The following is a 24,172-nucleotide window of genomic DNA, read 5'->3' on the forward strand; positions in this document are numbered from 1 at the left end:
AGTAAGTGTTACGTTTTAAAATTTCGAGCTCCAAAAACTCTCTATACAGTGTTTCAAAATAAATTGTTTTTTAACATACTATTAATTTTATTAGAATAGTTTGATGGTCTAAGGAAGAGTGTCAACATCCGAATGGAGTATGAGAGCGATTGAATTTTTGGCCTGGCTGGTCTACGAAAAAAATAGTTGAAACGATGTCTAATTTCGATCTCAAAAACTCTCTATATTGTGGTTCAACATAAATTGTTTTTCAACCTAGTCAAGGACATATTAAATTATATCGATTATAAAACTTGAAAGCGAACAATTTTTTGACCTAGCTGGTCTACAAAAAAGTGAGCTGATACGTTGTCAAATTTCGAGCTCCAAAAACTCTTTATAGTGTTTCAACATAAATTATATTTCAACCTAATCAAGGATTTATGCAAATAGTTTGTGGTTTTAAGGAGCTGTGTCAATATTCGAAGGGAGTATGAAAGTGAAAGAGTTTTTGGCGTAGCTGGTCTATGAAAATAATAGTCGATACGTTGTCAAATTTCGAGCTCAAATACTCTCTATGCAGTGTTTCAACGAAAATTCTTTTTTCAACCCAGTGAAGGACCTTCGAAAAAAATTTGAGGGTCTACAGAGGTGCGAAAAATCTGAATGGAGTATGAAAGCTGAAGAATATTTTTGGCCTAGCTGATTTACGGAAAAAGTAAGTGTTACGTTTTAAAATTTCGAGCTCCAAAAACTCTCTATACAGTGTTTCAAAATAAATTGTTTTTTAACATACTATTAATTTTATTAGAATAGTTTGATGGTCTAAGGAAGAGTGTCAACATCCGAATGGAGTATGAGAGCGATTGAATTTTTGGCCTGGCTGGTCTACGAAAAAAACAGTTGAAACGATGTCTAATTTCGATCTCAAAAACTCTCTATATTGTGGTTCAACATAAATTGTTTTTCAACCTAGTCAAGGACATATTAAAATATATCGATTATAAAACTTGAAAGCGAACAATTTTTTGACCTAGCTGGTCTACAAAAAAGTGAGCTGATACGTTGTCAAATTTCGAGCTCCAAAAACTCTTTATAGTGTTTCAACATAAATTATATTTCAACCTAATCAAGGATTTATGCAAATAGTTTGTGGTTTTAAGGAGCTGTGTCATTATTCGAAGGGAGTATGAAAGTGAAAGAGTTTTTGGCGTAGCTGGTCTATGAAAATAATAGTCGATACGTTGTCAAATTTCGAGCTCAAATACTCTCTATGCAGTGTTTCAACGAAAATTCTTTTTTCAACCCAGTGAAGGACCTTCGAAAAAAATTTGAGGGTCTACAGAGGTGCGAAAAATCTGAATGGAGTATGAAAGCTGAAGAATATTTTTGGCCTAGCTGATTTACGGAAAAAGTAAGTGTTACGTTTTAAAATTTCGAGCTCCAAAAACTCTCTATACAGTGTTTCAAAATAAATTGTTTTTTAACATACTATTAATTTTATTAGAATAGTTTGATGGTCTAAGGAAGAGTGTCAACATCCGAATGGAGTATGAGAGCGATTGAATTTTTGGCCTGGCTGGTCTACGAAAAAAATAGTTGAAACGATGTCTAATTTCGATCTCAAAAACTCTCTATATTGTGGTTCAACATAAATTGTTTTTCAACCTAGTCAAGGACATATTAAAATATATCGATTATAAAACTTGAAAGCGAACAATTTTTTGACCTAGCTGGTCTACAAAAAAGTGAGCTGATACGTTGTCAAATTTCGAGCTCCAAAAACTCTTTATAGTGTTTCAACATAAATTATATTTCAACCTAATCAAGGATTTATGCAAATAGTTTGTGGTTTTAAGGAGCTGTGTCATTATTCGAAGGGAGTATGAAAGTGAAAGAGTTTTTGGCGTAGCTGGTCTATGAAAATAATAGTCGATACGTTGTCAAATTTCGAGCTCAAATACTCTCTATGCAGTGTTTCAACGAAAATTCTTTTTTCAACCCAGTGAAGGACCTTCGAAAAAAATTTGAGGGTCTACAGAGGTGCGAAAAATCTGAATGGAGTATGAAAGCTGAAGAATATTTTTGGCCTAGCTGATTTACGGAAAAAGTAAGTGTTACGTTTTAAAATTTCGAGCTCCAAAAACTCTCTATACAGTGTTTCAAAATAAATTGTTTTTTAACATACTATTAATTTTATTAGAATAGTTTGATGGTCTAAGGAAGAGTGTCAACATCCGAATGGAGTATGAGAGCGATTGAATTTGTGACCTAGCTGGTCTACGAAAAAATTAATCGAAACGATGTCTAATTTCGAGTTCAAATACTCTCTATATAGTGTTCAACATAAATTGTTTTTCAACTTAGTCAAGGACTTATTAAAATATATTGAGCGTCTGAGGAGGAGTGTCAACATTGGAATAAAACTTGAAAGCGAACAATTTTTGACCTAGCTGGTCTACAAAAAAAGGAGTTGATACGTTGTCAAATCTTGAGCTCCAAAAACTCTTTATAGTGTTTCAACATAAATTATATTTCAACCTAATCAAGGATTTATGCAATTAGTTTGTGGTTTCAAGGAGCTGTGTCATTATTCGAAGGGAGTATGAAAGTGAAAGAGGTTTGGCGTAGCTGGTCTATGAAAATAATAGTCGATACGTTGTCAAATTTCGAGCTCAAATACTCTCTATGCAGTGTTTCAACAAAAATTCATTTTCAACCCAGTCAAGAACCTTTGAAAAAAGTTTGAGGGTCTACGGAGGTGCGAAAAATCTGAATGGAGTAAGAAAGCTGACGAACATTTTTGACCTAGCTGATTTACGGAAAAAAGGAAGTGTTACGTTGTCAAATTTCGAGCTCCAAAAACTCTCTATACAGTGTTTCAAAATAAATTGTTTTTTAACATACTATTAATTTTATTAGAATAGTTTGATGGTCTAAGGAAGAGTGTCAACATCCGAATGGAGTATGAGAGCGATTGAATTTTTGACCTAGCTGGTCTACGAAAAAAATAGTTGAAAAGATGTCTAATTTCGATCTCAAAAACTCTCTATATTGTGGTTCAACATAAATTGTTTTTCAACCTAGTCAAGGACATATTAAAATATATCGATTATAAAACTTGAAAGCGAACAATTTTTTGACCTAGCTGGTCTACAAAAAAGTGAGCTGATACGTTGTCAAATTTCGAGCTCCAAAAACTCTTTATAGTGTTTCAACATAAATTATATTTCAACCTAATCAAGGATTTATGCAAATAGTTTGTGGTTTTAAGGAGCTGTGTCATTATTCGAAGGGAGTATGAAAGTGAAAGAGTTTTTGGCGTAGCTGGTCTATAAAAATAATAGTCGATACGTTGTCAAATTTCGAGCTCAAATACTCTCTATGCAGTGTTTCAACGAAAATTCTTTTTCAACCCAGAGAAGGACCTTCGAAAAAAATTTGAGGGTCTACAGAGGTGCGAAAAATCTGAATGGAGTATGAAAGCTGAAGAATATTTTTGGCCTAGCTGATTTACGGAAAACGTAAGTGTTACGTTTTAAAATTTCGAGCTCCAAAAACTCTCTATACAGTGTTTCAAAATAAATTGTTTTTTAACATACTATTAATTTTATTAGAATAGTTTGATGGTCTAAGGAAGAGTGTCAACATCCGAATGGAGTATGAGAGCGATTGAATTTTTGACCTAGCTGGTCTACGAAAAAAATAGTTGAAACGATGTCTAATTTCGATCTCAAAAACTCTCAATATTGTGGTTCAACATAAATTGTTTTTCAACCTAGCCAAGGACATATTAAAATATATCGATTATGAAACTTGAAAGCGAACAATTTTTTGACCTAGCTGGTCTACAAAAAAGTGAGTTGATACGTTGTCAAATTTCGAGCTCCAAAAACTCTTTATAGTGTTTCAAAATAAATTATATTTCCATCTAATCAAGGATTGATGCAAATAGTTTGTGGTTCTACGGAAGTGGGTCAACATTCGAACGTGGGTGAACTTGAAAGAGTTCTTGACCTGGTCTATGGACATAATAGTCGATGCGTTGTCAAATTACGATCTCAAAAACTCTCTTAGTATTGTTTCAACATAAATTGTGTTTTAACCAAGTCAAGGACTAATTAGAAAATTTTGAGGGTCTAGGGAGGAGTGTCAACATCCAAGTAGATTATGTGAGCGAGAGACTTTTGGACCTAGCTGTTCCGCAAAAAAACGAGTTGACACGTTATCAATTTTTGAGCTCCAAAAACTCTTTAGTGTTCAACAAAAATTGTTGTTCAACCTAATCAAGGATTTATTCGAATAGTTTGAGTGTATACGGAGGACTGTCATAATTTGAAAGCAGTATGAGAATCAAAAAAAGTTTTTGATCTTGCTGGTCTATGAAAATAGTAGTCGATAGGTTGTCAATTTTGAGCACAAAAACTCTGAAATAGCGTTTGAGGAAGAATGAATTTTCAATCTAGCGGGTCTACGGAAAAAAGAGTTGATACGTTGTCAAATTTCGAGCTCCAAAAACTCTTTATAGTGTTTCAACATAAATTATATTTCAACCTAATCAAGAATTTATGCAAATAGTTTGTGGTTTTAAGGAGGTCTGTCAGCATTCAAAGGGAGTATGAAAGTGAAAGAGTTTTTGGCCTAGCTGGTCTAAGGAAATAGTAGTCGATACGTTGTCAATTTTGAGCTCAAAAAATCTCCTTATAGTGTTTGAACATAAGTTCTTTTTCAACCTAGTCAAGGACTTATTCAAGTAAATTGAGAGCCTAAAGAGGAGTGTCAGCTTTGGAATAGAATCTGAAGAAGATTGAAATTTCGAGCTCGCTGGTCCATGAAAGAAGAAGTTGATACGTTGTCCAATTTGGTGCTTCGAAAACTCTCCAAACAGTGTTTCAAAATAATTGTTTTCAATAGAAGCCTAATTGTTTTATAAACTACTATTAGAATTATTAGAATAGTTTGATGGTCTACGGAAGAGTGTCAACATCCGAATGGACTATGAGAGCAATGAATTTTTGATATAGCTGGTCTACGAAAAAAGGAGTTGATACGTTGTCAAATCTCAAGCTCCAAAAACTCTTTATAGTGTTTCAACAAAAATTGTTGTTCAACCTAATCAAGGATTTTTTCAAATAGTTTGAGTGTCTACGGAGGACTGTCATTATCTGAAAGCAGCATGAAAATGAAAAATTTTTGAACTTGCTGGTCTATGAAAGTAGTAGTCGATACATTGTCAATTTTGAGCTCAAAAACTCTCCATATAGTGTTTAAACATAATTTTGTTTCAACCTAGTCAAGGAATTATTCAAAAAAAATGAGAGTCTAAAATGTGAGTGTCAGCTTTGGAATAGAGTCTGAAGAGGAATGAAGTTTTGACCTAGCTGGTCCATGAAAAAAGAAGTTGATACGTTGTCCGATTTGGTGCTTCAAAAACTCTCTATATAGTGTTTCAAAAACAATTGTTTTTCAACCTAGTCAAGGACTTATTCATTTAATTTGAAGGTCTAAGGACGAGTGCCAACCTTTGAATAGTGTTTGAGAAAGAATGAATTTTCAACCTAGCTGGTCTATGAAAAAACGAGTTGACACGTTGTCAATTTTTGAGCTCCAAAAACTCTTTAGTGTTCAACAAAAATTGTTGTTCATTCTAATCAAGGATTTATTCGAATAGTTTGAGTGTATACGGAGGACTGTCATAATTTGAAAGCAGTATGAGAATCAAAAAAAGTTTTTGATCTTGCTGGTCTATGAAAATAGTAGTCGATAGGTTGTCAATTTTGAGCACAAAAACTCTGAAATAGCGTTTGAGGAAGAATGAATTTTCAATCTAGCGGGTCTACGGAAAAAAGAGTTGATACGTTGTCAAATTTCGAGCTCCAAAAACTCTTTATAGTGTTTCAACATAAATTATATTTCAACCTAATCAAGAATTTATGCAAATAGTTTGTGGTTTTAAGGAGGTCTGTCAGCATTCAAAGGGAGTATGAAAGTGAAAGAGTTTTTGGCCTAGCTGGTCTAAGGAAATAGTAGTCGATACGTTGTCAATTTTGAGCTCAAAAAATCTCCTTATAGTGTTTGAACATAAGTTCTTTTTCAACCTAGTCAAGGACTTATTCAAGTAAATTGAGAGCCTAAAGAGGAGTGTCAGCTTTGGAATAGAATCTGAAGAAGATTGAAGTTTCGAGCTCGCTGGTCCATGAAAGAAGAAGTTGATACGTTGTCCAATTTGGTGCTTCGAAAACTCTCGAAACAGTGTTTCAAAATAATTGTTTTCAATAGAAGCATAATTGTTTTATAACCTACTATTAGAATTATTAGAATAGTTTGATGGTCTACGGAAGAGTGTCAACATCCGAATGGACTATGAGAGCAATGAATTTTTGATATAGCTGGTCTACGAAAAAAGGAGTTGATACGTTGTCAAATCTCAAGCTCCAAAAACTCTTTATAGTGTTTCAACAAAAATTGTTGTTCAACCTAATCAAGGATTTTTTCAAATAGTTTGAGTGTCTACGGAGGACTGTCATTATCTGAAAGCAGCATGAAAATGAAAAAATTTTGAACTTGCTGGTCTATGAAAGTAGTAGTCGATACGTTGTCAATTTTGAGCTCAAAAACTCTCCATATAGTGTTTGAACATAATTTTTTTTCAACCTAGTCAAGGAATTATTCAAAGAAAATGAGAGTCTAAAATGTGAGTGTCAGCTTTGGAATAGAGTCTGAAGAGGAATGAAGTTTTGACCTAGCTGGTCCATGAAAAAAGAAGTTGATACGTTGTCCGATTTGGTGCGTCAAAAACTCTCTATATAGTGTTTCAAAAAGAATTGTTTTTCAACCTAGTCAAGGACTTATTCATTTAATTTGAAGGTCTAAGGACGAGCGCCAACCTTTGAATAGTGTTTGAGGAAGAATGAATTTTCAACCTAGCTGGTCTATGAAAAAAAGAGTTGATACGTTGTCAAATTTCGAGCTCCAAAAACTCTTTATAGTGTTTCAATATAAATCATATTTCAACCTAATCAAAAATTTATGCAAATAGTTTGTGGTCATAAGGAGGTGTGTCAGCATTCGAAGGGAGTTTGAAAGTGAAAGAATTTTTGGCCTAGCTGGTCTATGAAAGTAGTAGTCGTTACGTTGTCAAATTACGAGCACAAATACTCTCTATGCAGTGTTTCAACATAAATTCTTTTTCAACCTAGTCAAGAACCTTTGAAAATAGTTTGAGGGTCTAGGGAGGAGTGTCAAAATCTGTTTGGAGTAAGAAAGTTGAAGGAAATTTGACCCAGCTGATTTACGAAAAAAGTAAGTGTTACGTTTTAAAAGTTCGAGCTCCAAAAACTCTCTATACAGTGTTTCAAAGTAAATTGTTCTTTAACCTACTATTAGAATTATTAGAATAGCTTGATGGTCTAAGGAAGGGTGTCAACATCCGAATGGACTATGAGAGCGATTGAGTTTTTGATATAGCTGGTCTACGAAAAAAAGGTGTTGATGCGTTGTCAAATCTCAAGCTCCAAAAACTCTTTATAGTGTTTCAACATAAATAATATTTCCACCTATTCAAGGATTGATGCAAATAGTTTTGGGTTCTATGGAAGTGTGTCAAGATTCGAAGGGAGTATGAACGTGGAAGAGTTTAGATCTGGTCTATGGAAATGATAGTCGATGCGTTGTCAAATTTCGATCTCAAAAGTCTCTTAGCATTGTTCCAACACATATTGTTTTTTAACCAAGTCAAGGACTAATTAGAAAAGTTTGAGGGTCAAGGGAGGAGTGTCCAAGTAGATTATGCGAGAGAGAGAATTTTGGACCTGGCTATTCTACGAACAAAGAAGTTGACACGTTGTCAAATTTCGAGCTCCAAAAACTTTTATAGTGTTTAACAAAAATTGTTGTTCAACCTAATCAAGGATTTATTCAAATAGTTTGAGTGTCTTCGGAGGACTGTCATTATCTGAAAGCAGTATGAAAATGAAAACGTTTTTGGCCTTGTTGGTCAATGGAAATAGTAGTCGATACGTTGTCTATTTTGAGCTCAAGTACTGTCCCTATAGTTTTTGAACGTAATTTCTTTTTCAACCTAGTCAAGGACTTACTCAAGTAAATTGAGAGCCTAAAGAGGAGTCTCAGCTTTGGAATAGAGTCTGAAGAGGAATGAAATTTCGACCTAGCTGGTCCATGAAAAACGAAGTCGTTACGTTGTCCGATTTGGTGCTTCAAAACTCTCTAAAATTGTTTCAAACGTCGAGCTCTAAAAACGCTCTATGTAATTTTTCAACATAAATTGTTTTGCAACCCAGTCAAGGACTTATTCATTTAGTTTGAGGGTCTAAGGAGAAGTGTAAAAATTGACATGGAGCCTGAAAGCAAATGAGTTTTTAACCTAGTGGTTCTACCAAAACAGTAGTTGATACGTTGTCATATTTCGAGATCCAAAAACGCTCTGTATCTTGTTTCAACATAAATTGTTTTTCAACCTAGTCAAGGACTTATCAAATAACTTGAGGTTCTAAAGAGGAGTGTCAGCTTTGGAATAGAGTCTGAAGAGGAATGAAATTTCGACCTAGCTGGTTCATGAAAAAAGAAGTTGTTACGTTGTCGGATTTGGTGCTTCAAAACTCTCTATAAAGTGTTTCAAAATAAATTGTTTTTCAACCTAGTCAAGGACTTACTCAATTAACTTGAAGGTCTAAGGAAGAGTGCCAACCTTGGAATAGCGTTTGAGGGAGAATGAATTTTCAACCTAGCTGGTCTACGGAAAAAGGAGTTGATACGTTGTCAAATTTCGAGCTCCAAAAACTCTTTATAGTGTTTCAACAAAAATTGTTGTTCAACCTAATCAAGGATTTATTCGAATAGTTTGAGTGTCTACGGAGGACTGTCATTATTTGAAAGCATAATGAAAATCAAAAAAAAAATTTTGATCTGGCTGGTCTATGAAAATAGTAGTCGATACGTTGTCAATTTTGAGCTCAAATACTCTCCCTATAGTTTTTGAACGTAATTTCTTTTTCAACCTAGTCAAGGACTTACTCAAGTAAATTGAGAGCCTAAAGAGGAGTCTCAGCTTTGGAATAGAGTCTGAAGAGGAATGAAATTTTGACCTAGCTGGTCCATGAAAAAAGAAGTCGTTACGTTGTCCGATTTGGTGCTTCAAAACTCTCTAAAAGTGTTTCAAAATAAATTGTTTTCAACCTAGTCAAGGACTTACTCAATTAACTTGAAGGTCTAAGGAAGAGTGTCAACCTTCGAATAGCGTTTAGGGAGAATGAATTTTAGACCAAGCTGGTCTACGAAAAAAGTAGTTGATACGTTGTCAAACGTCGAGCTCTAAAAACTCTCTATGTAATTTTTCAACATAAATTGTTTTGCAACCTAGTCAAGGACTTATTCATTTAGTTTGAGGGTCTAAGGAGAAGTGTAAAAATTGGAATGAAGCCTGGAAACAAATGAGTTTTTAACCTAGTGGTTCTACCAAAACAGTAGTTGATACGTTGTCATATTTCGAGATCCAAAAACGCTCTGTATCTTGTTTCAACATAAATTGTTTTTCAACCTAGTCAAGGACTTATCAAATAACTTGAGGTTCTATAGAGGAGGATCAGCTTTGGAATAGAGTCTGAAGAGGAATGAAATTTCGACCTAGCTGGTCCATGAAAAAAGAAGTTGTTACGTTGTCGGATTTGGTGCTTCAAAACTCTCTATAAAGTGTTTCAAAATAAATTGTTTTTCAACCTAGTCAAGGACTTACTCAATTAACTTGAAGGTCTAAGGAAGAGTGCCAACCTTGGAACAGCGTTTGAGGGAGAATGAATTTTCAACCTAGCTGGTCTACGGAAAAAGGAGTTGATACGTTGTCAAATTTCGAGCTCCAAAAACTCTTTATAGTGTTTCAACAAAAATTGTTTTTCAAACTAATCAAGGATTTATTCGAATAGTTTGAGTGTCTACGGAGGACTTTCATTATTTGAAAGCAGTATGAAAATCAAAAAAAGTTTTTGATCTGGCTGGTCTATGAAAATAGTAGTCGATAGTTTGTCAATTTTGAGCTCAAAAACTCTCCATATGTTGTTTGAACATAATTTCTTTTTCAACCTAGTCAAGATCTCATTCAAATAAATTGAGAGCCTAAAGAGGATTCTCAGCTTTGGAATAGAGTCTGAAGAGGAATGAAATTTTGACCTAGCTGGTCCATGAAAAAAGAAGTCGTTACGTTGTCCGATTTAATGCCTCAAAACTCTCTAAAAGTGTTTCAAAATAAGTTGTTTTTCAACCTAGTCAAGGACTTACTCAATTAACTTGAAGGTCTAAGGAAGAGTGTCAACCTTCGAATAGCGTTTAGGGAGAATGAATTTTAGACCAAGCTGGTCTACGAAAAAAGTAGTTGATACGTTGTCAAACGTCGAGCTCTAAAAACTCTCTATGTAATTTTGCAACATAAATTGTTTTGCAACCTAGTCAAGGACTTTTTCATTTAGTTTGAGGGTCTAAGGAGAAGTGTAAAAATTGGAATGAAGCCTGAAAACAAATGAGTTTTTAACGTAGTGGTTCTACCAAAACAGTAGTTGATACGTTGTCATATTTCGAGATCCAAAAACGCTCTGTATCTTGTTTCAACATAAATTGTTTTTCAACCTAGTCAAGGACTTATCAAATAACTTGAGGTTCTAGAGAGGAGTGTCAGCTTTGGAATAGAGTCTGAAGAGGAATGAAATTTCGACCTAGCTGGTCCATGAAAAAAGAAGTTGTTACGTTGTCGGATTTGGTGCTTCAAAACTCTCTATAAAGTGTTTCAAAATAAATTGTTTTTCAACCTAGTCAGGGACTTACTCAATTAACTTGAAGGTCTAAGGAAGAGTGCCAACCTTGGAATAGCGTTTGAGGGAGAATGAATTTTCAACCTAGCTGGTCTACGGAAAAAGGAGTTGATACGTTGTCAAATTTCGAGCTCCAAAAACTCTTTATAGTGTTTCAACAAAAATTGTTTTTCAACCTAATCAAGGATTTATTCGAATAGTTTGAGTGTCTACGGAGGACTGTCATTATTTGAAAGCAGTATGAAAATCAAAAAAATTTTTTGATCTGGCTGGTCTATGAAAAAAGTAGTCGATAGTTTGTCAATTTTGAGCTCAAATTCTCCATATGTTGTTTGAACATAATTTCTTCTTCAACCTAGTCAAGATCTCATTCAAGTAAATTGAGAGCCTAAAGAGGAGTGTCAGCTTTGGAATAGAGTCTGAAGAGGATTGAATTTTGGAACTAGCTGGTCCATGAACAAAGAATTTGAGGAGTTGACCTATTTGGTGCTTCAAAAACTCTCTATATAGTTTTTCAAAATAAATTGTTTTTCAACCTAGTCAAGGACTTACTCAATTAAATTGAAGGTCTAAGGAGGAGTGCCAGCCTTGGAATAGCGTTTGAGGGAGAATGAATTTTCAACCTAGCTGGTCTACGGAAAAAGGAGTTGATACGTTGTCAAATTTCGAGCTCCAAAAACTCTTTATAGTGCTTCAACATAAATTATATTTCAAACTAATCAAGAATTTATGCAAATAGTTTGTGGTTTTAAGGAGGTCTTTCAGCATTCAAAGGGAGTATAAAAGTGAAAGAGTTTTTGGCCTAGCTGGTCTAAGGAAATAGTAGTCGATACGTTGTCAATTTCGAGCTCAAAAAATCTCCTTATAGTGTTTGAACATAAGTTCTTTTTCAACCTAGTCAAGGACTTATTCCAGTAAATTGGGAGCCTAAAGAGGAGTGTAAGCTTTGAAATAGAGTCTGAAGAAGAATGAAATTTCGACCTCGCGAAATAGACGACATTCTATTCGACGAAGTACTCAACTGGTACAAAGTTGAAAACTTGCCGTCCAATAAATAAGTACGTCACAAAATCAGAGAGCCATAAACGGGCATCCAAAGTTTTAGAATCTACTGTACAGTTGAAAGAAGGACAATATCATGTTGGCCTTCTATGGAAAAACAACCCCGACCTGCCAAATAACATCCCGCGGGCCTTCAAACAACTCAACGCCTTAGTTAAGCGCATAGGGAGGGATCCGGAACTGCTAGCGAAATACAAAAAAAAGTCGAAGAAGATCAGAAAAAGAACTATACTGAAGAAGTTCCCCTTGATAAAAATAGTTTTTTTCCTGGTCAACCAGGGTTCCCCACCAGCAGCTACCAACTAGCAGCAGCGTCCTGCGGGAATTTTCCTGGCTAACCAGAATTCCCAGCAGCAGCAACCAACAATAAGCGGTATTCCCAAACCTAGTTTTTTTCCTTGCTAACCAGTATTCCCCACCAGCAGCTATTAACCAGCAGCAATTTTCTGCAGCCATTTTTTTGGCCAACCAGGTTCTCCAGCTACGTCAACCAGCCAGCATTAGTTTCTGAACTTCAGTATCCAAGCCAACCGGAATCCCGAGCAACAAAATTTTGGATCCTTTTGACCTGAGATCCCAGAATTTTTTCCTCAGGACCTTAACTCACATATTTTCTTGATGCCCATTGATTGTATGTGACATGCGATATCATCTTTTCAAATCTTCAAAATTCAAAATCGATGTTCATTTTGATCACAGATTCACAGGGAAGACATTCGAATCTGGAAACCGGAATATCTTATCCCTTCCCGGCGCAACTATCAAAGACGTATATAATTTTGTTCCCCCTATCAACAGGTACTGTAAAATCATAATGTTTATCGGCGGTAACGACTTGTATAACGGCTGCAAACCTTCAGACAAAACGCCAATTGACATTCCAAATCAGTTAATTGAACTCGCAAATTTTTTAACCGAGAGAACCAATGAATTATTTCTAATAGGAATACCAGAACGAAACAAAAACAAAGAGCAATTTGCAGCCGTAAACAAAATCCTCGAGAAGGTGTCCCAGAGAACTCGTCGCCACAAACCCAATGTCAACTGGAAAAGAGCCTAAAAGTGAATGAGTTTTTGACCTAGCCGGTATACGGAAAGAGTAGTTGATACATTGTCAGATTTCGACAATTAACACGTACGCTTGCCTACACAACGGAAGCGTCGTATCAATAATACTAACGAAAACTGCTTTAGCACTTGAAATCGTTCGTGGTGAAAAACCAAGCACACAGAACTGTATAAAGGTATCCATGGAACAAAACGTGTGACTGACATACCTTATCGTCAACCTTTCAATTAATGAATTCTAATCAGATTTCAATGTGGAAGACGTTCAAATTGCCGCCGACATAGGGTTTCCCCAATATAAATTAGCGTGGATTCGAAAAGTGTGCGAACAACATGAACATTTGAAACACATAACATACCCCAACGTCGACATCAACCAAATCTCTATTTTGATTGGATGTGACAATTTTGACCTCATTGCGCCTAGATAGATTCACTATGGTCCTCCAAACACATCAAGAGATATTCAGACAAAACTTGGCTGGACCGCGTCAGGCAAAACTGATCTGCCTTCAGAAGTAACATGCCAATCTCAAATAGTCAAAAATAAAACAAGAGAGTGCTGCGAAATAGACAACATTCTATACGACGAACTACTCAACTGGTACAAAGTTGAAAACTTGCCGTCAAATAAATAAGTACGTCACAAAATAAGAGAGCCATAAATGGGCATCAAAAGTTTTAGAATCTACTGTAGAGTTGAAAGAAGGACGATATCATGTTGGCCTTCTGTAATTTTGTTCCCCCTATCAACAGGTACTGTAAAATCATACTGTTTATCGGCGGTAACGACTTAGATAACGGCTGCAAACCTTCAGATAAAACGCCAAATAACATTGCAAATCAATTAAATGAACTCGCAATTTTCTTAACCGAGAGAACCAATGAAATATTTCTATTAGGAATACCAGAACAAAACGAAAGAAAAAGAGCGATTTGCAGCCGTAAACAAAATCCTCGAGACGGTGTCCCAGAGAACTCGTTGTCAGAAACCCAATGTCAACAGGAAATACAGAGGATTTAGTCATCATATATCAGGCGCAAAAAACTTCAAAACTAAGGACCATCTTCACTCCCAACAAATCTGGTCGCTCAATCTTTACCACCTTATCAAGCAAAAGATTATGTACAAAGATTACAAGGTAAAATTGAACAACAGATCTCACAGCAAAGTTTCTAAATGCAAACGGATTTCATGTACTTGCATCTGCTCAACTTGGTGTTTACTTCAACTTACATTTTCCTAATTCTATTTCCCTTAAGTGCTCACAAGACTCAGTGAGGTGCCATTGCATCTACTTGAAAGACTACAGTTTAATTCCAGAATATCTCTACTAGCTGTGCCCAAGTTCCGTGAGGTGCCATCGTTCAGCTGGTAGAGATAACATTGTCTTCTAACCGTCCCCAGGTTCCGTGAGGTGCCAGTGGCCAGTTCTCCAAAAATCAAAGGACCTCGTACTTATCCGTCTTAATAGTTCTTTCTTGTAACCCAAATTTCAACATCAAACAGTCAGCAAGAGTTACAGCAGACTAACACAGCTTCAAAATCTATATTGACCACAATTACGGTTTCCATTGATCAAAAAAACAACATTTACCAAAGAACTTTTTTACGTAAAAATTCGTCATGTCTGCCAAAGCCGTTGAAAGTCAGCGGAGATTTCATAAATATTGCGCTTCAAGCTTAAACAACCTAATCGAAGGCATTTCAACCGATGACAACCTGCAATAAGACAAGATTATATAAGGAGAAAGGGATATTCAACAGTTACTTTCTGATTTAGAAAAGACTAATGAGTTTCTCCTACTCAACCTAGACTAATGATAACACTGTCTGTTTACAGACGAGACCTTAGAAATCAAACGCGGCTCTCGCAAAAAATTTATAATGGTTCGAAGAAAGTTTAAAGTCAGTTGTGATCTTGTCAACAATTCAGCAGATACAGAAACAAGACTGCGAACAAGCATCCATCAACAAACACAACAAAATGAATCAGAACAAAGAAAAACTCCTCAGGAAACCATACCAGCTTCCACAGGTTTCACACTTAGTTCCAATCAACCGAAAACGTTTCGAAACCTAGAAAACACAAACCTGCCCTTCCATGCAACAAAAACCAGAAGTTTGTTTGACCAAAATTACTTTCCACATCAACATCAACCATCATTTAGTCTGGCAAATGGTTAGGACCACACACAAATGCAACAATTTATCACTTCCCCGATCTCATCAGGAAGCCTCCCAACGCTAAAACTCGACACCTATAATGGCAATCCACTGGTTGGGACAGATTGGACACAGTTATTTGAGCCTGTCATTGACTTGAGGCCGCTCAGCACTACAGAAAAGATGACGCACAACCACTTCTCACTGGACAAGCAAAGAACTTAGTAAAAGGCTACGAATGCGATGGACAATGCTATCACCAAGCTTTAGCCGAACTCAAGAAACAATATGGCAAGGCTGGTGTCATTGTCAATGCATATTTAGAAAAACTGGAATCGTTTCCAAATCCTTCAGCCCAGTGACCCAAAAATTTTGACAATTTTAGCATTTTTGCAAACGACTTAGTAAATATTTTTACACGCCTGGTATACGACTATGACCTGAAGTCAACAATGAATACGCAAGTTGCAATATAAAAATTACCTTATAGCCAACTAGTTTACTGGAGCAAACATTGTGCCCAAAATCAAATCGAATCTCCCTCTTTAGAGCAGTTCGCTGAACGGCTCTTTTTAACTGCCGAAACCTTCGAGAATTTAGAACCTTTTTCCGAAACAAGCTGAGTAAAAATGGCTGAACAAATACGGGACGCCATAACTCTCTTATTGCATGTTCACTCTAGATATGCTAAATAAAGCTTCAAGGTACAGCAAGATGCGTCCACGCAAAGCAAGAGATCCACCATGCAGCCAATTTCAGCTTCCAATAAAGAAAGCAGTCAAAATCAAAGACGGTTCAATAGTTCCAGAAATCAGCTGCTAGAGTTAGGAGAAGAACAAAACGTTCCTCAATATGGCAGGTGTTCAAAGTGTCAATTCGAGGTTGGCAACCACAGAATATGTATATATATATATATATATATATGTATATGTATATATATATATATATATATATATATATATATATATATATATATATATACATATATATATATGTATATATATATATATATATATATATATATATATATGCAAAAAAATTTGTCCGTTAAGCAGCGTAAGGACGCGACGCCATCTTTAAACTATGTTTAAACTGCCCTAAATTAGGACATTTGTCAAAGAAATTTCCATCAACGCAGAGCTGTAGAAATTGTAACAAACGTCATCATAAACATTTACATTATGAGTCGAGTCACTCAGCAAACTCAACACATATAGTACAACTGCATCATCTGAACGTCCACCATTTCTACATCTCGTAGTACTCTCAAGGGATTGTAAGTCAATAAACACATACGCTTTCCTACACAACGGAAGCGTCGTATCAGTGATACCAACGAAAACTGCTTCAGTACTTGAAATCGTTCGTGGTAAAAAACCAAGCACACAGAACTGTAAAAAGGTATCCATGGAACAAAACGTGTGACTGACATACACTATCGTCAATCTTTTAATTAAAAGAATGAATTCTAGTCAAATTTTGATATGGAAGACGTTCAAATTGCCGCCGACATAGAGTTTCCCCAATATAATTTAGCGTGGATTCGAAAAATCTGCGAACAACCTGAACATTTGAAACACAACGTACCCCAGCGTCGACATCAACCAAATCTCTATTTTGATTGGATGTGACAATTTTGACCTCATTGCGCCTAGAGAGATTCACTATGGTCCCCCAAACACAGCAAGAGCTATTCAGACATAACTTGGATGGACTGCATCAGGCACAACTGATCTGCTTTCAGAAGTAACATGCCGATCTCAAATAGTCAAAAATGAAACTAGAGAGTGCTGCGGAATAGACGACATTCTATACAACGAAGTACCAACTGGTTGAAAACTTGCCGTCCAGTAAATAAGTACGCCCCAACGCAGAGTGCAATAAACGGGCAGCAATAAACGGGAATCTACTGTAGAGTTGCAAGAAGGACGATATCATGTTGGCCTTCTATGGAAAAACAATGCCGACCTGCCAAATAACTTCCCTCTGGCCTTCAAGCAACTCAACGCCCTAGTTAAGCGCCTAGAGAGGGATTCGGAACTGCTAGCGAAATGCAAAAAAAACAGTCGAAGAAGATCAGAAAAAGAACTATACTGCAGAGGTTCCCCTTGATAAAACGACTTCAAACAATTGGCACATCCCGCATCACCTTTGTCATAAACCCTGACAAAATAAAAGTTATAAAGGTTTTGAACGCAGCATCCAAGTATCGTGGATATTCATTGAATAGTCAGCTCATGCCAGGGCCTGACTTGATGCAAAACTTGACCGATGTTATCCGCAGGTTCAGACAGAAAAAGGTTTCCACATCTGCAGACATTGAATGCTTGTTTATGCAAGTAGGGGTTCCATAACCAGAAATTTCCGCGATTGCTGTGGAAAAAAGACGAAAAGACAGTTTGCTTCCAATTTAAAAGGCAAAGTTTTGGAGCCAGCTGCAATTTTGCCCTACGACGAATAGCAGAGCAAAACTACCTGCAGTACCCTTCAGCCTCTAAAGTGGTCTTACGTTCCTTTTACATGGATGACCTTTGTCATTCATCAGACACAGTCAAAGAAGCCACTTCCCTTTCAAAGGTTTTGAAAATTTTACTTTCGCTTGGAGGTTTCAATTTAACCAAATGGTCTTCCAATTCACTCGAAACAAAAAAGTCAATCCAATCCCTCAAGAGGATCAGAATCCTAACGATAAAAAAGAGCCTACAATGCTGACGCCTATTCTAAAACATGGAGAAATAAACAAACAAATATTAACAACTGATACCGAGAGAGTTTTAGGAATACAGCGGTCAGTGTCCAGAGACATTTTTGTTATCAACAGCAGAACAAGAGTGTTTCATCGATCTACGACCCGATTGGTTTTAATGCGCCCTTCACCGTGCAATTAAGAACAATCGTGCAGGACTTCTGGCGTTTAGGAAAACAATGGTACAACCCTTTATCTAACAGCTTTGATGCAACCCTGAAGTCACATATAGCAGAAATCAGAACCGTTTCTAGCATTAAACTACCAAGATTCCTGTTCAAGGAGAAAAAACCCACTAATGAATCTAGTTTACATATCTTTTGCGACGATTCTCTAACAGCAATGTGTGCCCTAGCATATCTAAGAACAGATTATGCGGATTCAACTTGTTCAATCAGTTTTCTCATGGGCAAAACAAAAGTTGCCCCAATTCGACAAAAAGCATACCTAAAACTAGAACTGGCAGCAGCTGTCATTGGAGTTCGGGTAGCCTTTTTCATAAAGCAAAAACTCGATGTAACAATTGGTAAAACACATTCTGGTCAGACAGCGCAGCCACACTACAATAGATTTACAACTCCAAAGAAAGACACAAAATGTATGTAGCAAACAAAGTTGCCGAATTTCTTGAAACATCTTCAACGTCAGACTGGCGTCACATTCATTCCAGGAGTCTTGAATCCAGCTGATGACGGAACGAGAGGGCTAAAGCTAAAAGAATTCAAACCAGAATGGCGTTGGTTTAACGGACCTCCTTTCTCAAAACATGACCCAACAAAGTGGCTTCCAACAGACGTCACAAATTATCCTTCGGCAGCTTCAATGGCTCTCTCAAAAGCAAACCAGCCACTCACTGATCCCAAAAGGTTTTCCAGTTTTGAACAACTCAAACGAATTTTTGTTTTAGTATTTTTATTCATCAGCAATCGCAAAACGACAACAAGAAGTTTCCACTCGACCATAAAGTTAATCGCTACCAGCAAAATTTATCTACTGAGGCACTCCCATTAACTCTCATTCGAAGAAGAAGTGGATTGTCTTCGCAAAGACCAAAACGTTCCAGCGCACTCTAAAATCAAAAATTTATTACCTTTCATTTCCGAGGACGGAGTTATAAGAGCAAATAGACGGCTCGCTAATGCAATTCAACTGGACGAAAGCATGAATTCACAAATAATTCTAAGTGGCAAAGAAAATATAACTGTTCTTATGCTTAGAGATGTTCACATTGACAATGGACATACGAGACTTGACCATTGCCGCCTCATTGTTCAGCAGTCCTTTATTGTGATCAACCTTCGCTCCACCTTACGAGCAATAATTAACCGGTGTTTTTATTGTTGTCGACAAAACGCAGTAGCAATACCACCACAAATAGCACCTCTGCTAGACTTTAGAAATTCAAACACTGAAATCTTTATTTTTTAAAATTTAGGTGTAGATTTTCTGGTCCATTCGCAATAAAGCGACAACCTGTATCCAAAATAAACGCCTGCATTTTCACGAGACTTACCTCAAGAGCCGTTCATCTAGAACCAGCTTATCAGTTAATCACTGACTCTTTCATTCAAGCGATACTAAGATTCACTGCTCGACGAGGAAACCCTCGCCTCATTGTCTCTGATAATGGTAAAAGTTTCGTTGGTGCCTCTTGCGAACTCATTACAAAGACAAACAGACTCGACCAACAGAAAATTAGTGACCGTATATTGAAACAGACAATCGAAAAGAATTTCAATCCACCGTACGCATATCACTTCGGGGGAGCGTGGAAAAGACTTGTGCAGTCCTCAAAACGAATTCTCTACTCAGTGATTAGCTCTCAAGTGTTGATCGAAGAAACTTTTCACTCTTTCCTAACTCAAGTAGAAGAAATCCTCAACAGCAGGCCTCTGACTTACGTTCCGGACAACAATTTCCTTATCTATCGACCTCACAAAATTTTGCCGTCATTATTGTTAATCACTAAAGATTGCAACAAAAACTGGAAGAAGTGTATTACCCTTTCACAGCAATTTTGGACACGACTCCTGCGCGAGTTCATACCCACAATGGCTAGGAGATCCAAATGGATAAAAGATCAGAAGCCTCTCGAAATTGGACACCTTGTACGGATATTAGAAGACCTGACTCCACGAGGCATTTGGCCCGTCGGTATTGTGGAAAAGTTGTTTGACAGCAGTGATGGAAAAGTCAAAACTTCGTAGCAAAACAGTTTAATAAGCAGTTACCACATTCAACAAACTATTAACCCTTTTTGTTTTGACTACAACATCAAAACGATGGGGACTATTACCAAGAAGATCGTGTCTTTGAAAAAACTCCCGAAAAATTGACAATGATGAAAATTGAAATAAACACACGTGATAGTAACAACGATTTGATTCGGTAGCTAAGCAATTATTTAATAATAGTAATAGTTACTCAATTTCTCCAATTGACTATTGGGCTTTCGTGACACCATCTGAAGCAAAAAAAATGAAAATGTGTTGAAACACAATTGAAAAAGAAATTGAAACACTGACAAAAAACGAAGTCCTTTCCAATAAGGCGATAGCGCTCTTTCATATCTTATACCTAACTGTTCTAAAAACTTTGTTCTTCCAATTTTTCAATTTGGTTTTTTTTCTAATTTAAAGCAAAAAAAAATGTAAAAACTGTTTTCATTGCGTGATGATAAAATGCCCCACACTTAAAGTACCCATTTTTCAAACATTTAGTCTTGTGTTCATCACTTTCCGTATTCTTATGGATATGACTATGCAATTTGCACAGTCAAGCATCAGGGTATCGTCGGACTCGATAAAAAACTATGGCAACCGCTCTTGACATCAAACTAACCGGTTTAAATTAAAAGAGCGCAAAAAAGCAAGTAATTTCAATGAGATTTTTTGGCTTGGGACAATTAAATAAGAAAAGAGAGGAACAACTCAACTTCATTTTTATCCAGTATTACGGCCTTTGGTATTTTTCCACTGACGAACTTTCGGCTTTGGGTAGAATGTCTTGTAACAGTTTCAACCAAAAATGAGACTTCCATTTAGACATCCAGCTCAATATAAGAGCTTAAAATTATTTCAAACCAATGATGGAGAACTGTCCCAGTTTTTATTACCAAGGAGTTCAATTGCTCATTTCAAGCGGTTGCAATGACTGACGTGACAAAGTTTTCAAATAATCCAGACCGAAATCTCGGATTACACTTACCCTCAAATTCAGAAGTTCCAATATTTTGCAACCACTTTCCAAAGTTTTTGAACATGAAACTTGATTTTAATTTTCTTTAACTTTAAGAAGGTTTCGGAACTACTGATGTTTGTAAAGATTGCTTATCCCAACTAAAATGGGGAATTCGCCGCCAATTTGCAATTTTTGTGAAAAATACTTGCAGTTAGGGTTTACCTTTAATTTTGATGTTTTTCATAACTTAATAGTCACAAAAGTTATCGCCCTCGAGATCATTAAAAAAACTTCTGTCATTGCAACATTTAAGCTGCAAAAGTGGGTCCGATGAGAGTAAATGGTTTTGTTCTCAATCTATCTTTTCTCAGAATTTAAAAAAAAACAGACAATTTTGTGTAGAAGAACATTACAAAAGAGAAAACCTTTCTAAGATATCTGTTCACTTGTCATAATTGTGAAAGAATTCAGCTATTCAAAAAAAGCAATTCTTAGATTTCACAGCCAAATTTTTCCAGCAGATTCTCTTTGTAAATTCTCCTTAGTTACTTCAAATGTGTTTTTTGAAATGAAAGTTAAAAAAAGTGATATTCGCCTCTAAAGAAACCCGATTTGAATTACTCCCTTCATATTTTGGTTGCAAAAAAATTAGATAAATAGTTTGAGTTAATTTACTCTCCTAACAATTTTGAATAATCAAGCGTCACAGCGGCCTGTAATGCTTAGAAATTCCTCAGCAACGGGTTTGAAAAAATGAAATACAAATTGTGATTTTAAACTTTTCGGTATCTGCTAAAATAATTTTTATACGAGTATCAACTTTGATTTGGAAGCTGAAAGAACAAAGGATGTGAGGTTAGACGAAAACTCGATTAGATGAACAGAATTTTTGAAGCCAAGAGGCAAAAACCAGAGCAAAATATTTGTGGAAATTAGGTGAATGACCATTGAAACATTTAAAAGTGGTTCTTCAACATCAACTCGATGCTGTTAGGTTGCAAGAGTTCATTGCAAAAAGAACATTTGCTCGAGCTCATATACTCGGCGCGCCACTATTCTACGCATTTATTTTAAGCACAATTTTTGCAGATTGTTTTACTACTAGTTGCTATCACGCCCAATGATTTTGATTAGAGAAGAAATAAAGAAAGAAAAAATTGCGAACGTCTAAACTTATGATTCCTTTTAAACTATAGACGGCCTTAACTTAAATAATCTTAAGCTACTGGGTTGAAAATCCAAAGGAGATTTGTGGCATTTGGAATAAAACTAAATTGAGAAATTGTTCAAAATTCGAATATCTGGTCAATTCTCATTGTTTTGCTAGTTTTGTTCTATGAAGAAATAGTTTGGGGTTACATGACCACATGATATTACCAAGATGTTAGTACCATCTCTAAGTGTGTCAATTAGTAATCACTTAATTCAGATAAATTTTATTTCAGCCTTTTCACTTACTGGCTACAAAAGTTTCGCCTATTCGAGTTTGCGCCTATCATCATGTGCCCCAAAAAGCAATATTACCAAGAAAAGAAAATGAGGCGAAGACGGCTATACTTAAAAAGAGTTTATACATAGCTCTTTTGCCTTTTCAATAACAATAGAATTTTAACGAAGCTAATCGGAAATTTACTCTGAAACTGATCTGTGACCTGCTTAACCACGTTTGCATTATTGTAGAACTTAATTGCGTGAAGGATCTAAATGCCCAAGTAAGTTTGACTTAGATTACTATGAGGCGACCTTGAGATTCAATCAACATGAAAGTAATTGTTGGGAGAAATGACTAACCTGTAATTAAATTGGAAATTAACGAAAACAACGGCTATTCCGAATTTACATTTGGACCTTTTTCGAAACAAAATCACTGCGAAAATAGTACTAGGAGAGTACTACGAGGATAAAGTTACTATCAATGAATGCTTAAATGTTAACATAATGCCTAGTTTATAATAAAGGAGACAGAATACAAAAAAACAAATTCTCGACGCTTCTTGGTAACTCAAACATGCAGGAGTTTTGTACGGCCGCTATTAGAACCACTGATTGACAACTTAGAAAACAATACCAAATTACACTAAAAAAGCAACAAAATTTTTCGGTTTTCAGAAATAATAAAAGTCGTGCCTCGAAATCGTGCCCTGCGTCGTGCCCTGCGTCGTGCCCTGCGTCGGGAAAAGAAGTCGTGCCCTGCGTCGGCGAAATATAAATACTCTAAACGCTATTTTTGAATTTACCAAAAAAATTTAATGCATTGAGATTAGTTATCTTTATGAACAATTTATAGTATGATATTGTTGAAAATGTAAGAACTCATTATGTAGCAGTTGAAATACTGGATGTGCACCTCCCACCAGTCCGAGACTGAGAAGACACTATTCTCTCTTATATAGAGCTAACTCCACTGACAACAGTCTGTCAATTGAATAGTTGCAAAATGTGTTTACTTCTGACTCATGTGTGATACTATATTACCACCGTTTTAATAGAAGTTTATCTTTTCTGTTTTATAGAGTCGGTTAGTCTGTGAGAACTAGGTAAGCCAATTTCGCGCGCAGAAATAAGTTGCCCTAACTCCTTAGATCTTAAGGCTGTACAAATAGCCCATACATGGTGCGATCAATGAGTTAGCAAACACTAACCGTAAAATAACTCACATAAACCACAACTTTTTTTCTTAAAGCGAATTTTATAGCTAGCTTTTTAATAACTACATACTCTTTTATACACCTACATTTAGAAAAAAAACAAACACAACCCTACTAATTAATTAAAAACAAATTAATTCACACATAAAATACAACTAATAATCAAATAAAGCCACCAAACTGGCCAAAATTCATCGCAATCGTATACACATTCCGATGAATTACATTTAACGGTTCTTAAACAACAAAAAAGGCGCTTCATAGCCGATATAAAACCCTTCGATATCAAAAAATTTCAAAGCATGAACGAGTTAAATCAATTACTAAACACAGCATTACAACTCAAAAACCCCTACTTTGGTATTGAGCAACAGCCTCTTCTCCATCTGAGTTTCTCGAATTGCTTTTCGTTCATACCTCATAGAGATCTAAGGAACACAGTTCACAAAAGGCACAATTGTTTCTATTTGAGATCCCACAACATACACCTTACTCAGCACAAAAA

At 36.0% G+C, this 24,172-nt stretch overlaps 1 protein-coding gene across 1 annotated transcript in view; it reads left to right on the plus strand.

Moving 5' to 3' along the window:
- LOC142350531 (uncharacterized) overlaps nucleotides 1-22,597 on the plus strand; it is a 59,472-nt gene extending 36,875 nt beyond the window's left edge. The window contains exon 7 of the mRNA XM_075402382.1: nucleotides 22,465-22,597. Within this exon, the coding sequence (XP_075258497.1) occupies nucleotides 22,465-22,597 (133 nt within the window). The remainder of the gene's footprint in view (nucleotides 1-22,464) is intronic.
- Nucleotides 22,598-24,172: the final 1,575 nt, after the last annotated feature.

This window comes from Convolutriloba macropyga, chromosome 12 (genome assembly GCF_964194025.1).
Source record: "Convolutriloba macropyga chromosome 12, txConMacr16.3, whole genome shotgun sequence".
NCBI classification, from domain to species: domain Eukaryota; kingdom Metazoa; phylum Xenacoelomorpha; order Acoela; family Convolutidae; genus Convolutriloba; species Convolutriloba macropyga.